The sequence below is a fragment of the Lynx canadensis genome, chromosome D4, assembly GCF_007474595.2.
Source record: "Lynx canadensis isolate LIC74 chromosome D4, mLynCan4.pri.v2, whole genome shotgun sequence".
In the NCBI taxonomy this organism is placed as follows: Eukaryota; Metazoa; Chordata; class Mammalia; order Carnivora; family Felidae; genus Lynx; species Lynx canadensis.
The window spans coordinates 63184614-63203353 of record NC_044315.2 but is presented as its reverse complement, the minus strand read 5'-3'; the positions used below and the strand labels follow the sequence as shown (position 1 = coordinate 63203353).

Here is an 18740-nt window from a genome sequence, read left to right as displayed (position 1 = left end):
AGCAATTACTGTATCAGAATTTGCGGTCATTATTTTCAATACTGCTTTCTGCCTTCAATCTGTTAATGGGGTGAATGACATTCATTAATGGACTCATTTTGCTTTTGCATCTAATTTTACTACATGATTTTCTCATATTGACTAATTTGAGTTTTAAATTTTCTTTTGGAGTCAACCTGGCCATTTATATTTTCTCAGAATTTCACCTATGTTTTATAGAACACATTTGTCACTTAGAAGTTGCACATATCCCGTTATCTATTGGCATGCTTTCTCTTTTTTCTTCTTGGTCTGACTTGCCAAATATGTTTTTTTATTTTATTGATCTTTTCCAAGAACAGTTTTTGGTTTGTTTATTGGTCAAGTCTTTTTTTCCTGATTCCTTGATTTCTGGGTTTGTTTTTTTTAATATTTATTTTTGAGAGAGAGAGAGAGCGCTCATCAGCAGGGAAGGAGCAGAGAGAGAGAGTGAGAGAGAGAGAGACAGAGGATGCGAAGCAGGCCTTGTGCTGACAGCAGCGAGACCAATGAGGGGCTCCAACCCACCAACTGTGAGATCGTGACCTGAACCTAAATCAACCGAGTGAGCCACCCAGGAGCCCCTCTGTTGATCTTGTTGTTGTTGTTATTTTTATCAAACCATTCCTTCTGCCATTTTTGTGTTTATTTTTCTGGCTTCTTGACATCCAGTGTTCTCATTTTGTTAATTTCTAAACAGTTTCTGATTTACTCCCCACCCCCAACTTAATCAAAGAGTCATTTTACCAAAGTACAAAGTAGCATACTATAGATATTTATTGATTATAAGGGGAAGGGGTGAGGAACTTTGCAGTGGAGGGATCACATTGTTACCACTTGAACCCACTGTTCAAACTTAGCATCTTTTAAAATGGTCATTTTTTTTCCAACATTTTTTATTTATTTTTGGGACAGAGAGAGACAGAGCATGAACGGGGGAGGGGCAGACAGAGAGGGAGACACAGAATCGGAAACAGGCTCCAGACTCCGAGCCATCAGCCCAGAGCCTGACGCGGGGCTCGAACTCCCGGACCGCGAGATTGTGACCTGGCTGAAGTCGGACACTCAACCGACTGCGCCACCCAGGCGCCCCTAAAATGGTCATTTTTAAAAATTAAATTAAAACAAATTTTTGAGAGAGAGAGAGCTCACATGAGCAGGGGACAGGGACAGAGGGAGAAAGAGAGAGAATCTTGAGCAGACTCCATATTCAATGGGGCGCCTGATGTTGGGCTCTATCCCAGGACCCTGGGATCATGACCTGAGCTGAAATCAGGAGTCAGAGGCTATACTGACTGAGCCACCCCTTTTTTAAAAATTTATTTTCTTTAAGTTTATTTATTTTGAGAGAGAGAGAGAGCAGGGGAGGGGCAGAGTGGGATAGGGGGAGAGAGAATCCCATGCAGGATCCACACTGTTAGTGCAGAGCCCAGCTCAGGGCTCAACCTCATGAACCATCATGATATCATGACTTGAGCAGAAATCAAGAATCAGGGGCGCCTGGGTGGCGCAGTCGGTTGAGCGTCCGACTTCAGCCAGGTCACGATCTCACGGTCCGGGAGTTCGAGCCCGCGTCGGGCTCTGGGCTGATGGCTCAGAGCCTGGAGCCTGTTTCCGATTCTGTGTCTCCCTCTCTCTCTGCCCCTCCCCCGTTCATGCTCTGTCTCTCTCTGTCCCAAAAAATAAATAAATGTTGAAAAAAAAAATTAAAAAAAAAAAAAAAAAGAAATGAAGAATCAAATGTTTAACCTAATGAGTCACCCAGGCGCCCCTAACAAAGGTCATTTTTACATGATGTGTTTCATGACAACATGTAATGTGGAGTGCCCTGCACTACTTAGATCTATGTCTAACAACACTATTAAACGTGAACTTAACCAGCGGTGCCTGGGTGGCTCAGTTGGTGTGACTTCGGCTCAGGTCATGATCCCACGGTTTGTGATTTTGAGCCCCACATCGGGCTCTGTGCTGACAGCTGGGAGCCTGGAGCCTGCTTCGGATTCTGTGACTCCCCCTGTCTCTGCCCCTGCCATGCTCGTGCTCTCGGTCTCTCAATATTGAATAAACACACACACACACACACACACACACAAAATGTAAACCTAATCAAACTTTTAGATCAAACTTATTAGTATAGTGGCTAGAGACCCGTTAAAGGGTACTGCAAAGAGACAAACAAATCTAGGTTGTGGGTCATTCTACCACCTGGTCTCATCGTAAGTTAATTAGCAACAGATCTAAATAACTTAGAAAAGTTAGTTGCATGAAAAAATTTGTGAGATTTTTTTTCCTTTTTGTTTTTGCATTGGAGTGAGCTGTGGGGCTATCAAGCATTAAAAGAGACTTACGAAACATAATCAACCAAATGCTATTTGTGGGCTTGGTTTGAACAAAGTAACTGCAAAAAAAGACTTTTTGGGGACAATTAGAAAAATTTGAATATGTACTGGGTATTAAATGATACTATGAAATTGTTATTATGTTGTTAGGTGTCCTAATATTGTGGTTGTGGAAAAAGTCACTTCTACATATAGATGCATACTGACATATTTAAAGGTGAAGGATTGTGGTATCTGGGAATTGTTTTAAAATACTACAGGAATATGGCAAAATGTAAATAATTATTACATCTAGATTGTGGCTATTGTGAGGTTTGTTATAGTATTTTATGTGCACTTGCAATGTTTCATAATAAAAAACTCAAAATATAAAAGACACAATGTATTTACCTTTCATCCTCCAAAGGCAAGAACTTTAGCATATGCTATATCTTTTTCTCCGTGATACCCCCATTAATTTCAGATTATTGATTTGTTTTACAATAAATACATATTTAACATAAATAGTTATGCTTTAATGTGTTTTTCATCCTTGTGGTTTCTTATAACCTGTTTTTTCAGTTCTTGGCTTTATCTTCTATTTGGCCATTTTTTAAAGTACAAACTCAAGTAACTATTTTAAAATACTCTTATTTACCTGAATCTTAGCAAATTTAGAAGTGTCTATTTTTACTTACTTTTTAACGATAATTTTTACACCTATAGAATTTGATGGTAACAGACTTTGGTATTTTTATTTTTGTATCCATTGTTGTCAATGAGAAGTCTGATTCTTGTTACTTTGTGGGATTTTTTTTTTCTCTGAAAGATTTTTACAATTTTCTCTTTGTTCTCAGTGTTCTGGAATTTCTTCAAGTTATGAGTAGGGGCGGGTTTGTCATTACTATGTTTATTTTGCATGGTACTGTATGGGCCATTCCAAACTCAAGACATAGCTGCCTTCAGCTTTAGATATTTGCTTCTATTTTCTTTTTTTTAATGGTTTTTTAATGTTTATTTATTTATTTTGAGAGAGAGAGAGAGAGGGAGGGAGAGTGCGTGTGAGCAAGTGGGGGAGGGGCAGACAAGAGAGGGAGAGAGAGAATCCCAGGCAGGTTCCATGCTATCAGCACAGAGCCCGGTGTGGGGCTCTATTTCATGGACCATGAAATCATGACCTGAGCCAATATCAAGAGTCTATGCTTAACTGACTGAGCCACCCAGGTGCCTTGATTCTTCTATTGATTTTCTGATCACTTACCCTTTTCATCTTTTCTACTCTCTCCTTCTGGAACTCCAATTAAGAGAACAAAATTCTCTTAATTGGAGTTTCTGGATATATTCTCTATGAATATTAAATTTCTCTCATGCTTCTTTTTTGTAGTCCCTGCCTCCCATGCCTGCTCCCTGTATTCTTGGAGAGCTTCACAGTTTAATTGTTCAACTCACTAATTTGTGCTTCAGTTGCTTCCAAGTTGTATTTAGCTCAAATCTCAGGTATTATTTTGACAATCATTATTTAAAATTTTCCCACTCTATAATTGCATCTGTTTCCTTAAAGCCTGTTCTCATTTTTCCCTCAGTTTTATTGAGATATAATCTAGAAATAATATTGTGTAAATTTTAAGGCATGCAATTCGAGGATTCGATGTACATATATGTTGTGAAATGACTGCCACAATTAGGTTAGTTAGCACATCCATCACCTCATATAGTTATCAGTTCATGTGTGTGCGTGTGTGGTGAGAGCATTAAAATCTGTTAGCAAACTGCGGGTAAACAATACAGTATTAGTAACTATAGTCACCATTATCCCATTGTCATTTTATAGATAGATCAGTAGATATCCTTTCTTATTCCTGCTTTCACCAGTAGCCTTCACGAACACACCCACATTCTGTGCAGAATAATGTCATTGCATTTAAAAAGCAGTATAAACCTTTGGGATTAAGAAACCCACTGATCCCAGCACTACTTGGATATTGCTTTTTAGGGATCTGATTTCAGCAAAATGAAACATATCTTCGTCATGGTCTTCTATCAAGGCTTTATTGAGATCTCAGCTCCCAGCTCCACCATTTAGTTGTCACCTGTTGTTTGCTTAGAAAAATCAGACTAAAACTAGCCTATATTGGGCTAATTATTGTCTCTCAAAAAAGAAATCCAAAGAAAGGATCGTTTTGGTTATTCACCAGTTCAGCAGGGTCAGTAAGAACCAAATTCCTTCTGTCTTTCTGCTCTGCCATCGGTAACAGGCTAACTTACTAAGGCCAGCCCCCCTATTGTTCTCAGATGTTGACCACAGGCCCTCTATCTCAAAAGATCTCCCTTAGATTTCCCCATGTCTCAGTGGCCAAACTGGGTCACATGTTCATGACTAAAGCAATCACACAATCACAAGCAAAAGAAATGAGACCACCACAACAACTTAGACAATCAAGACTTAACCTTACACATCCAGCATCATTGAAGGACACGTCCATTTGGCAGATGGCTAAACAAGTGAAATCCATTATTAGCAAGGGCTATCGACTTGCCAATCAGCACAGTTTGCCCCACTTGTGTCTCCTATTTCCTCTATTATTTTTTATAACAAATGAAAATTGGGGGGGGGGCAGGTACTTTTCTGGTTTCTGATGCATTCCAAATATTTTCTTTAACTTGTGGACAAAGATTACTCTTGAATTGACTTGTCCAGGCATTTTGAGTCTCTGAACTGTGCTCTCCTTCCTTGTGCCCTTTGGCAGACTGCAGATGTCCCTCTTGTTTAAAGAAATGAGTAGGACACTTCTTATCTTCCTATTTATGTGTATTTGGGAGTCCCGGTACTTTCACTCTATTGTATTCCCTTTCTAGGGTGGTTAGACAGTATACCTCAAAACAAAGTTTTGTATGTCTTTGAATACACATAGTTTGTAATACAGGACCTGGCAGTGTCTCAATCTCTGGATTTCTTTTTCCCTAAGGCATGCTATTCTACTGTTTCATTGTTACACTGTGACCAGGCATTTTTCTCTCATCCTTTTTATGTGCTTTTCACGGATTTCTGTTGCTTCTGGCAAAAAGTTTCATTGGTTTCAAAACTCTGTGGCATATACTTTTGGTAGACTAAACTTCCTCCTTTCTAATAGTACCCAAATGCATCCTTGTGCGTCAGTGATTCTAGACTTACTCCAGCCCAACAGGTGAGTGCTAATTGGTGTAGACCAGTCCTGGTGGTCTTTTTTTCTTCACCCAGGCATCAGTGTAGACATGGACATATGGCATAGTTCTCGCCAGTGAGATGTCAGAGACTCTGAAGGGAATGAAGATGGTCTGCAAAAAACATTTTGGGAATTGGTGGGGGGGGGGTCTTTCTTATAAAGCAAAGAAGTGCAACTCTTCCCTTTGGATATTGTTTTATCTTAATGCTGAGGATATATTGAGGCTAGTCTGAGGACAAAACCAACACATGAGGTCTGAGCCAAATGAATTGTAGAGAAATGGGACTCAGGCTCTAATTATGTTGTTTTCATAGATGCTCAACCTTTGGATTTCTTATTATTGGATTAAATACATTTCCTTACTTGTTGAAGCCATTTACATTGGGATTTTCATCTTTGCTACTTAAGATTCTCATGATCACGGACACTTCCGCCATCACAGCAGCCCTCCCTCTTTTGGATCTGGCCCGAGGCAATGTAGAAGGACAAACTGCACAACCTAACTTTAAAAAAATACTTTTTTTTTTTTTTTTTTTTTAGCATTTATTCATTTTTGAGAGACAGAGTATGAGCAGGGGAGGGACAGAGAGAGAGGGAGACACAGAATCTGAAGCAGGCTCCAGGCTCTGAGCTGTCAGCACACAGCCCGATCCGGAGCTTGAACTTGGAACAGGTGAGATCATGACCTGAGCCAAAGTTGGGTGCTTAACCAACTGAGCCACCTGGGCACCCCTAACTTTTTAAAAGAAAAGTGAGCAAGAGTGATTAAAAATTAGTAACCATCTGGAATTTCAGGAGACATTTATTAGACTCTTAGTGTTTCATAAACTCACATAATATGCATAACCTGAGGACCTTGTTTTGTTGCTAGAAGTGATTGGATTACATTTGGTTTGTGCTGATGGGGTTGTGGAAAGAAGAGAAACCTTTTATAGGAAGTAGAGTCACTTCCTGATTGGAGATGAGCTGAAAATAAGCCACCTACTTTGCAGAAACACAGACACAAAACCACTTGTTGAATGTTTACTGTATGCTAGAAACTCTGCGAAAAGCTTTTCATGAGTTATTTAATTTAATCCTCACATCTTTACGGCACACTTTCCCCATTAATGCCCTCATTTTAACAGTACACACCCCATGAGGCTGGGGGTTTGTCTTGCATTGTGATTCAGCCAGTTACCAGATCAGATTCTGGGTTTGATTTTTAGCAGTCTCAGCCCTATGGCTATAGGAGATGAGGATTTTCTTCAGAGAGCACATAGAACCTTTCAGATCACTTATGGGGCATATAAACAGGGATTTTAAATCCCTGAATTTAACATTCTGCCCTTACTTTGTTCAATGACATGAGGAACAAGTAACCAATATCATTATATTTATTAATTTGCCAAAAATGTTCAAAAGTATCATATATAATGCCACTCAGTCCCTTGCTTATTAGTGGTTGATTAGGAGTATTCAATAGTAACATTTGCATATCCCTATTGCCAGATCATGCCATTGACTAGCAGTGTTCTCTTTAGTCTTTGAAATAGACTCTCTTTGACTCTTTGAAATAGAGTCATTAGAATCTTTAATCAGAATACACATCCAATCCCAGAAACCCCCAAACCAATGCAGAAAACTCATCCTTAAGTTCTCTTTCTTTAGAACATTCTCAAGACCAAAATCTCTATTAGGGTTCTCCAGGGAAACAGAACAAACATAATGTATATAAAGACATTTATTACAAAGAATTGGCTCATGCAACCATGGAGGCTGAGAAGTGCCAAGATGTGCAAGCAGCAAACTGGAAACCCAGGAGAGCTGATGGCGTAATTCTAATCTGAGTCTGAAAGGCCTGAGAAACACAAAAGCCAACAATAGTGTATGTTCTAGTCAGAAAGCTAACAGGCTTGAGATCCAAGAAGAGCTGATGTTTCAATAGGAGTCTGAAGGCAAGAAAAGACCAACGTCTGAGCTCAAAGAGTCAGGCAGGAGAGGTTCCCTCTTGAGGGAAGGTTAGCCTTTTTGTTCTTTGCAGCTTTCAGTTGATTTGAAGAGGGACACCCACACTATGGAGGGCAATCTCTTTAGTCTGCTGATTCAAATGTTAATGTCATCCAAAAACTCCCTCACAGATATATCCAGAATAACGTTTGACCAAATGTCTGGGCACCCTGTGGTTCAGTCAAGTTGGCACATAAAGTTAACTATCACAGAATAGGTAGTCACTGGATCATTTCCATTTTATAGATGAGTAAACTAAACCTTGGAGAGGTTAACTTCCCTCAGCGCACTCAAATATAGATGAATTTACAATAGAGATGCATTTACAGTCTTCCTCCAAAACTCATGTAACTATTATTTCACTCATATGACAACGGTAGCTACCCAAGTTGCTGTAGCTAGGGATGAAATAATTCCATCCTTTCTTACCTGTTATATTATAGCTTCCACTCTAATGGAGGTCAGGGTAGGGTCCTTATACTTTTTAAGTTTGATTAGCCTAACATATAATAGTAAAAAAACTGACTTTCTTCTGGTCCAGAGACACAGGGCCTAAAATACTTTGATATTACTACACAGTTAGCAAGAAAGAGCAGACCAAGCAGAGGTGTATACTGGCCTCAGTGAGAAAGGTTCAGTGAATGTTGTCCCGCATTGTCCTGAATGAGAAAAACTGGGACCAAGAAGAAAACCCACTGCTGGAAAAAAATCGAGTTGAATCAACTATAGAAAAACCACCTTGGCCATAGGACTAGGTCTATGTAGTAGGCTTTTCTCATGTCTTATGGAAATATCTGTATACACTATTCAACTTTTGGCTTGTGATTTCATGCTCACCAAGCAACATTTTAAGCAATAAAATGGTTTCCTAGACATCCTAATTACAAGATGGGATATGGGTAGGAGATGTCAAATTCTGGACACCAGAGTTGTTTTTTAGTTTATGAACAGAATGATAGAGATAATATTTTAAAATGTATTTACATGCTTTTCTCTGCATTTCCTTATTCCCTCCCCTCCCCCCCACCAGCTTTTATCTACTTGCCTTGGGGGAGATTTAGGATTGTCACAACAACAACATGAAGAGAAGGAAAGAGTTAATGTCTCCCAAAGGAATAGATTTTACCCTAAAAAGTCTGGTTTAACTGGAAGAGAGGGAATTATACTTAATTGGAAAGATAGGATTTTTTTCCCCTCTACTCAGTGGGACAGAGAGGCTCATTAGGAAGTTTAGATTGCTTTTACAAAACATGCCGAGAAATAGGTTACATTTTTTATTCTGCTACACTCAATAAGAGTCTGTCGCAAAGGAATTGGCCATCTTTGAGGAACTCAGTGCCTGTTTTCAGGCCAACAGGGCTGTGGTCCAGACCCGATGTTGTGACTTCTATCCTGAGATTCCTGCCTAGAACTAGAGACCATATCCTCCTTGCCTTGACACTCCCTTCCCCACAAGTCGTGCTTGTGTTACTACAAAAGTTTGGAAATGCAAGTGGTGGTGGTAATAATTCTATCCTCAGTATCTAGGGAAAGCATCACGGAGCTATGGCATTTGAACTGCATCTCAAAATATGTTTTTTCTTTTGAAGTTCTTAGAATAAAGATGCTACAATAATAAGAAGTAATAGGTCTGATGAAGGGATACATTCTTAAGAATCCTATAGAGACACATAGCAGGTCTATTTTGCTTTATCATTTAATAAGGATGTTTTTGAAAAGTTAGACTCCAACTTCATGCCAGTGAGGTGAAAGTCATGGTGATAAAGCTGGTATAAGTTCACCAAAATCAGTGATTTCAGCAGGCAGTGGTAGATTAATACATACACAATGGATCTTGGTATGATTACTTTTACCGAATCTGTAAGTATCTATTTTTTTTTTTTAACGTTTTTATTTATTTTTGGGACAGAGAGAGACAGAGCATGAACGGGGGAGGGGCAGAGAGAGAGGGAGACACAGAATCGGAACAGGCTCCAGGCTCTGAGCCATCAGCCCAGAGCCTGACGCGGGGCTCGAACTCACGGAGCGCGAGATCGTGACCTGGCTGAAGTCGGACGCCAAACCGACTGTGCCACCCAGGCGCCCCAATGTAAGTATCTATTTTTAAGGCGGTCAAACAACTGAAAATCCCTCTAAGGGTGAATTAATTCACCACTGGTGACTGTTCAGTTAATTAGCCCTAGACCCCGAACTAGACAGAGTCTACCCAGACAATAGGCAGCTGGAGTGGAGGTCCACCTGCCTGTGTTTTACACTTACCCCTGTGGCTGCCGAAGAACAGACAGAAGAAATGCCAAATGAGGGAGTAGTTAACTGTGTGGTCCCTACAAAGGCAGAAACTCTGTTGGCTACAAAGAGGGAGCACAAGAAGGGGATGTAAATGTTTTGTACAAAGTTATGCATGATGAGTCTATGTGACTTGAGTGAGCCTGGGTTTACTCAATTCTGAAATACTGTGGGACATCCCTTGAAACGGAGGAAAAAGTGCTTCAAAGGATGATTCAAGACAGAAATGACTTTATATAACAACATTAAACATCGTTATCCCGAGAGAAGAGTTGTTCTCTGTTCCAAAATATTTGAGATAAATTGGTAAATGGAAGTTCCTTTAAAGTTAATAAGGCATGGATAAAGAATACACACCGACACACACACACACACACACACGTGCGCGCACGCACACACACTGGAACACTACTTGGCAATCAAAAAGAATGAAATCTTTCCATTTGCAACGATGTGGACAGAACTGGAGTGTTATGCCAAGTGAAATAAGTCAGTCAGAGAAAGATAATGTCACATGATTTCACTCATATGTGCAATTTAAGAAGCAAAACAGATGAACATAGGGGAAAGGAAGGAAAAAGAAGATAAAAACAGAGAGGGAGACAAACCATAAGAAACACTTAAATACAGAAAACACACTAAGGGTTGATGGGGGTAGGGAGATGGGCTAGATGGATGATGGGCATCAAGGAGGGCACTTGTTGGGATGAGCACGGGTGTTGTATGTAAGTGATGAATCACTGGGTTCTACTCCCAAAACCATTATTGTACTATATGTGAACTAACGTGGATTTAAATGAAATTAAAATATATACATATAAAGTTAATAGGGTAAAGTAAGGACTTCTGTTTTTTTTTTTTAGACACTATCTTTAAGGAAAAGAGCTTCATACTCACCCTATTCTTCACTCTGCTCATAGGTTTACTTGGTTTCATGGGAAGTCCATAGATTGTAACCTTTTATAGATGCTGACACACATAGGATACCAAAATGAACAAGACAGGCTGAGGACACAGGCACCAGCCTTGCGTGGTATAAATGCTGCTTTCCCAGGCAGAGTAATTTCTAATTTTAGAAATGTGTGTGCAGTTAACTGGGCTCCACAAGAGTCAATGAGCTGGAGGGTAGAGTATCAATGGGTCAATTGATCTTGGGCTATCCATGAACATATCAACCCATCCTGGGACATCTGGATCAAGAACTAGGATGCAAACAAGACGCCTGGTACTCACTACAAAATTCCTGTAGTAGTACCAGGAATGACAGTACATGACAGGCTAGTTCCAGCACACATCTTCAATTCAGCGTGGTGGGAATAGTACAACAGCTTTAATGCAACCCTATTCCTTAAGACGAACTGGGGCAATCTGGTATTTCATGTGTTTGCCTCCAAGATATTTAGCACCCTTGAGAGTGTAGTTGCATAAAGTAGGGAAATCGAGCCAATTTTTTGAAACAAAAAGACTACTCCTGGCTCTTCTGCTCTTTAAATCATCCCACTGGTACCCACTCTTCTGAGTGTGGGATCATGCCTGTTTGCATTCTCTGACTCAGAAGCTCAACATACAGCCCTTCTAGCACAGTTTAAGAGAGAGATCTTCAGAATTTGCCAAGAGAGGCACCCAGACGTTCATGCGTGCTGAGTGCAGCTCCCTTATCCTTATCAGTCCTGTATCTAAATATATTTATCTTTCAACTAGTGGTGGTACCATTCAGGCTCCATTCAAATTCTCTTTATTTCCAAATAAGTCATTGTCTCCTTAGCCAAACTGGGAGGAAGTCTGGAATCCATCCATTTGGCAAATTTAGTTATTTGCTCTGTGAAGTTGCTCAGGTCAACATACTTCCTTAGCCTTTCTTTTGTTCCTTCCCTCTTCCCTCTCACAGGGAGTCAGGCTTCTCAGGCTCCTGTGGGCTTTCCTTAAAAAGAGGAAAAGCTCATTATGGAATTCGTTCGGAGGCTATGGCGACCACTTGTCCTACTTAGATAGAGGGCTTTGTCTTTCGTAGAAGGCCTACGGGAAAGGTCCTTAGCCCTAAGAAATGAATCTCAAATGGCAGGCTTGAAAGATCAACGTGAGGCCTGTGAAGTGACTTGGGGCTAATTGGGGCAACCCTAACGTTGCCATGGCGTCATGGAAGGAATCAGACTGGCTCAGCGGTCCCACAGATGCGAGCCCAGAGATGTCCCTTATTTCCAAGTGTTGCAGTGTGGTGTCCTCTGGAGTGTGGCTCAGTCATGTACTGACACCGCCCAAGCCCAAGGCCAGGCAATTGGTGTCTGTGGCCAGAGCGCTTGTAATACTTCTGAGAGATCCTTCCAGATGGAAACCGGAAAGCAAAGTAGAAGGATAACACTCACTTTGTCGACTGGACTTCTGTTCTTGGAAATACCATCTGGTAGTCACACATTTAAATGGCCTCTCATTTTGACGAGAAACGGGTAATGTAAAATCCATATAGCCTGCCAGCGCTTTTCAGAATGTCTTACCACGAACAAGGAAATAAAATCAAACCCTCATTGCTGTTATGAAAACAAAATCCTCAAATACGTTTAGAAAATGAGTCACTCACATAAGAGACTCTTAAAAACTGAGAACAAACTGAGGGTTGATGGGGGGTGGGAGGGCGGGGAGGGTGGGTGATGGGTATTGAGGAGGGCACCTTTTGGGATGAGCACTGGGTGTTGTATGGAAACCAATTTGACAATAAATTTCATATATTGAAAAATAAATAAATAAAAGCATGCAAAGTATCCAATGGAAAAAAAAAAAAAGAAAATGAGTCACTCAGAAATCGGGCAACGTGACGCTTGGGTAGCTTACACAAAGTGGAGAGCTCAGAGCTCGCACATTATTCCTTCTGAGAAGCAGAATGCATCTTCCTGTACGATGTGCTTTTCTTACCTACATCATCCCCTGAACCATCTAAGCAGGTACATCACATTGAGAAACCTTTGAAAAGACGCGGACTTGGTTCAGAGGCATCTCGATTTAGGGGAGTCAGGAGGACCTGGGTGCTCACACCGGTGCTGACATGCACAACACTACCTTGGAAGAGTCACGGCTTCGCTGGGCTGTTTGGAGAAGAACCACATTACGTGTGTGAAAGCACATGGTATGGCATCCAGGATGAACAAAGTTTCCAGTGTTCTTTCCCTCCTCGCCTGCCTACCCAACTTCAGCCAGACAGAGCTCAGGTGCGTGTGAGAGCATGAGCGTGGAAATGAAAATAACCTCAGGCCAGAATGAAATGAGAGATCAGGCCAGGTTTTAGCAGAGGTCACTTTCGTTTTTAAGAACGACTAACTTTTTATTGGCAACTCAACATGGGCAGGCTGAAAACCAAGGTTTTCACATCCAGGTTGTGTTTCCAAATGTCCTAATAATTGCAAGAATTTTAAAATTTTGCCTCCACATCTCCAGTCCCACCCACCTCCACTCACACTCGCTCCCATACTCCCCCACGAAAAGACCTACCAGTCATGCCTCTGCTGGCACTGATCTCAGCAGGCATGGAACTAAAGAGTGTAAACATGTGTTGGGTTCACTTCATTGTGGCCCTTCAAATACCCAGGGGATGAAGCTTAAAACAAACGACAGGAGCCGGAGTACATTTTGTGATAACTTTTTTTTCTTCTCTTTAGAAAAAAAAAAAAAAAAAAAGTACAAAAAAAAAGCTAAGAAGAGCCAACATGAAAGTGTCAAGAAAACATTCTGATAGGTCCAGACAAGGGAGTTCCTTCTCTGAAAGGAGTTACACGTTAGTTATTACCATGCTAGAAAAATGAGATGCAGTTAAAATTCTAGAACAATTAAAAGCCACAAAGCCAAGCTGTTGCTCTGCAGCTCTAGGTTGTAGATGCTCCGATACCCTTTCTGTAAAATAATACTGTGCAAACTGTAAAATATTCATTTTCATAGAAAGTCCATACAATATGATATACAAAACTGTTGAGTTGACAGGGGAGACTGGTACTGGTTGCTTTTTGGAAAGAGGTCTGCAGTGTTACCTCCCAGTGCAAGGACATGATTCCAGAAAGATCTTGAGTTTTTTTTAGATGGGAGAAGACTTTATCTAGGAGAGAACCATATAACCCCAATACCCCTCAAATCCAGGAGTCTCTGCCACTTTTTTATGTAAGTAAGTGACTTCACTAATATAGTACTTTAACTTAGAATACAAAACAAGTTAAGAGACAAGAACACAAAGTTCTTTGTGAAAGGAATGTTTCTTTCTGCCCAATTGATTTGAGATTTACCATTAACCAACATTGCCCTCCCTGCAACTCAAAAGTTAATTTTCATTAAAATTTAAAAGCTCTGGAGGAGGCAGCAAGTGCAGAATAAAGGGGTAAGGTGAATTGTTACATTAATTTTATTTCTGTGCCTATAAAACTGAGAAAAGAAGGTCTGTGTACAAATATCACAAAACAACATCAATCATTGAATCAATGTGGTTCTTCAATGCGCACTGGAACAAGAAGAAAATTTTGTTGGTGTAAAATTCTGGCATAAATATATTAAAGCTGACAAAAAAAATCAGGGCAAGCTACATCACTTCCTCATACAAAAAAATGTACAAAACATTAGCTTCTAACTAGATAAACATAATACTTGTCTTCACAGTTTGACATCAAGTAACTGTGTGTCTTGAAGTATCGAATTGGAGGGTGATAAAAAAAACAGCTTGTGACACATCAGCTGTCTCAGGTGACTTCGGTCATGGAGGCAGAGTGATTCTGTAAAGACAAGCAGGTGTAATCTCAGAGTCGGGCTGATTGACTCGTGCACACTCACTCTTCCCTGGCTGTGCCCTTGCTCTCTTGTCTACTGACTTCATACAGGCTGTTCCCTCTCCCTGAAATGCTTTTCCAGGGCCTCACAAATGATCACTGTTTCTATTAAATCTTCCCTGATTTTTCAACCAAAAATAAAATAATTTCTGCACCTAAACTTGGTCTCTATAAAGTTGTCTTGTATCATACTTAATCATATTTTAATAGAAACATTTAAGGATCTCAAAGTAACTTCAGCTGCATTCCACATTTTTAATGTGGTGTTTTAATATCAAATGGTTCTGATTTTTGAAAATTTTATGTATGATTTATTCTTTGAGTCATGAGCTATAAAGAAATGAGTTTAATATTTTCAAATGTACAGGGTTGTTTTAGGTATAGATACCTATTTTTTTCCTAAAGAATGTAACCTGTGTGATATTGATCCTTTACAATTTCTTGAGACTTTTATGTGATTTATTTTCCTAATGTTTCATATGTTTTGAGGATTGTATGTAATGCACATTAGATCTTACTAATCATCTATATTTTCACTATATTTTATTTGCTTATTAATTAGAGAGAAATGTGTTACAATCCATACTATGATTGCAGCTTTGTCCCCTTTTCCTCGTAATTCTATCAATTTGAGCATTTATGGCTTGTTTATATAACCCCTACCTCTTGTTTACATAACTTCTATATACAGGTCCCAACATTTCCTCTTTTGTTTGAACTTAAACCCCCCAGTCCATGGGGTTGGGAAATGACTTAGGAAACTGTGGCTTTAGATCTGATTATTATTGGTTTCTTGATTCCTGTTTATGTTTAAAATACTAGAGATTCATATATTCTTGAGAGCTCGACTACAAATTTTAGAAACTAAGTATTTTGTTTTTCAATGTACTTTTTATCTGTCATGTTTGTGAAAACTAGAGCTTGATGCATTTCTTGCCATAATGTGAAAAATGACTTTTCCTTTATGTCTTCACTTTTATAATATGCTTCCTTTTTGAAAAAAAAATGTTGGGTCAATGCTTTGTTAATTTACATGTTTATAAGATTCCATCTCAGAGTAAGCAGTAAAGATAAAGTAATTCAATAGGCTAACTAAATGGGTGACTGTGGGCAGACTTCTTTAACTTTCCAAGTCTTGTCTTCTATTTATGATATGATGTCTACAATACCACTAGTTTCTTTTTTTTAAAAATTTTTTTTTTCCAACGTTTATTTATTTTGGGGACAGAGAGAGACAGAGCATGAACGGGGAGGGGCAGAGAGAGAGGGAGACACAGAATCGGAAACAGGCTCCAGGCTCTGAGCCGTCAGCCCAGAGCCCGACGCGGGGCTCGAACTCACGGACCGCGAGATCGTGACCTGGCTGAAGTCGGACGCTTAACCGACTGCGCCACCCAGGCGCCCCTACAATACCACTAGTTTCAAATCAAGGGGGCCCTTAGAATTCCTCTGGGAATATTTTCTGAACTATAAATATTCTTTTACCTCATGATTGTTGGATTAGAACCTCCTGGGGTAAGGTTCTAGGCACCTGGGTCTCAGCACCCATTAGATTCTTTTTCTGCTAAAGAAAAAAAGGTCTCCCCTTCTTCCCAAATCTGGAGACATTGAGAGACTTTACACCACACCCAGAGTGAGTTCATACAATTGTTTCATTTCTAACTTCCTTTTGTTAATATAAACTGTGTTTGACAAGTGCACAGTTGCTCAACACCAAGGGCGTGGAGAAGCAGAGCACGGCTCCAAGCTGGTCTCCTTAGGGTCACAATAACCCTGTGGGATCCTAGAACAGGCTGTCTATGAGATTACAAGAACTCTACAGGACCACAAAATTATGCTTTGGAAACCTGACCATTTTTGTTTTGTTTGGATTCTATAATTGGTTTTTATTTAGTACTTGGGAAAGATGTTAGAAAATGAACCCTGTCTTAATCAACTATGCTAAAGGAATCACGGAAGACAAATATTCAAATTTGAGTTGATTTTCAGAAAGGAATAAAAAGCACTGTAACTCCATGTGGTAAAAGGGAAAGGTGTCTCAGGAGGAAGGAAAGGAGGGTGACCAGGTCCCCTCTCCAGCCAGACAGTCTTCTCCTTGAGGTTTTTTTGTTTTGTTTTGTTTTGTTTTTTTTTAACATTTATTCATTTTTGAGAGACAGAGACAGAGCATGAGCGGGGAAGGGGCAGAAAGAGAGGGAGACACAGAATCTGAAACAGGCTCCAGGCTCTGAGTTGTCGGCACAGAGCCCGACGCGGGGCTCGAACTCACAAACTGCGAGATCCTGACCTGAGTCGAAGTCGGACACTCAGCCGACTGAGACACCCAGGCGCCCCAACTCCTTGAGGTCTTTTGAACAGTGGGATAGATTTCGCACGTATGAATGCATGCTCTGAAGAGAAGTTCCTATTTTCTCTCAGATTCCAAAAGATCTTCTCCCTGGGAAGATGGTTCTATCCCAGATATTACAAAGGAGTCAGCTTCTAATAGCAACCACAGCTATTGGAGTTGACTAGGGAGTCCTTGCCCACAGGAGAAACCACAGGGCAGATTTCTTTTGGAAGAACTGTAGCTCAGTTCAAATACAGTATCCCTTACCGCATGTTTCCATTTAATGCTAAATTGCAGACTTCAGAATGGAATTTCTCTTGAATGAAATGCCACGCCCTATGGTATAGTACAGCAGGCGGGGCCTTTGGAATTAGATGGGTCTGTTTTAATTTTAACTGGGTGACCTTGGGCATGTTTCTTAAAATCATTGTATTTTACTTAACTTACCTACAAAATGGAATTTATAACAATTGTAGGATTATTGTGAGGACTGAATGTGATGGCTTGCAATAAATGCTAATTTTCTTTTCTTGACCCAACAAGTAAAGGGTATAATCATCCTAACTGCCCACATGAAAACATTTTAAATAAAGGTGGATGCTTTGTTACTTGAGTCTTCTATAGTTGGTGTGGAAGGCATCACTTGAGAAGTCAACTTTCTAACCAGCGTCCTGTAGCTTCTCTTTGACTAGCCTGCAGAAGTCCTGTTCACTGTTTCTTATTAATTTCTGTCTTCTGTGGGGGTTCAGATAGTGACTATTGTCTGATTTTTGGTTCTTGCTTTTGTCTAAAGTCTCTAGTTCAGGTTTTGTTTCTGGCTTGCCTCTGCCCCTGTCAAACATTCATTTCATGCTTCACAAATGCCAGGAAATATGGAGAGTAAATAAGATATGTTCATAGGGTTCAGATCCTCAAGGTCTCCAAGCTCTTGGCAGAGGCAGATATGAAGGGGCATTATTGGCATTAATTGTGCAGGACAATCACACAAGGGTCCATGAAGTCCTTAGGCCCAAGCCTGTTATTCAGAAATGGCCTCGTATCCAGATGGAACGATACACATGGAAACAAAGATACATGGGCAGATTGAAGGAAGTTCAACTGCTGCTCGTAGTGAATCATAATATATATTTTAAAGATAATCTTTCATTCTATCTTGTGGAAGAGCAGATTTTGAAATTCTGTTTGGCACTTCATATTTCAATGTAAGTGGAATCCCCCCAAATACGACCTAGATGTCTCTATGACCTCTGTGGTCACTATCAATGGTCCTGAGGGAGAAGAGAGAGAGAAGTCTGGAGAAGGCTTCCAACAGAGGGTAGTGCTTGAGTGGTGTTTGGCAGAAGGATGGGGTCCAAAGTCGATGTCCTTGAATTGGGACATTTAAGGCAAAGTAGAGAGCATTTAAAAGAACACAGAGACTCCCATGTTTGTGGAACTCAGTAGGTATTTGTTTGCTTTTAAAACTCACCTTTGTCTTCAGTTGCTTCACCTCAAAAGTAGAGGAAACCACTCTGATCTTATCAGGTACAGAAACATAATTAGATAGGGAAGACCAGAGAAAGTCTATCTCACCATTTCATTACAAGGGATCATGATTTAGCTCCTTTGTCACTCAACCTGCATCGATAGGCTGTATATAAATAAACCAGCAATAGATTTTTTAGTATGTTACTTTTTTTTTTTTACATTTATTTATTTTTGAGAAACAGAGTGAGACAAAGCGTGAGCGGGGGAGGGGCAGAGAGAGAAGGAGACACAGAATCTGAAGCAGGCTCTAGGCTCTGAGCAAGCGGTCAGCACA

The 18740-nt window shown here is 40.2% G+C and overlaps 1 protein-coding gene across 1 annotated transcript in view; it reads right to left on the bottom strand.

Annotated features, from left to right (window-relative positions):
- Positions 1 to 13452: 13452 nt before the first annotated feature.
- Positions 13453 to 18740, bottom strand: part of PLPPR1 (phospholipid phosphatase related 1) — a 128242-nt gene continuing 122954 nt past the window's right edge. Inside the window, exon 7 of the mRNA XM_032595661.1 lies at positions 13453 to 14556. Coding sequence (XP_032451552.1) covers positions 14524 to 14556 — 33 coding nt within the window. The 3' untranslated portion in view covers positions 13453 to 14523. The remainder of the gene's footprint in view (positions 14557 to 18740) is intronic.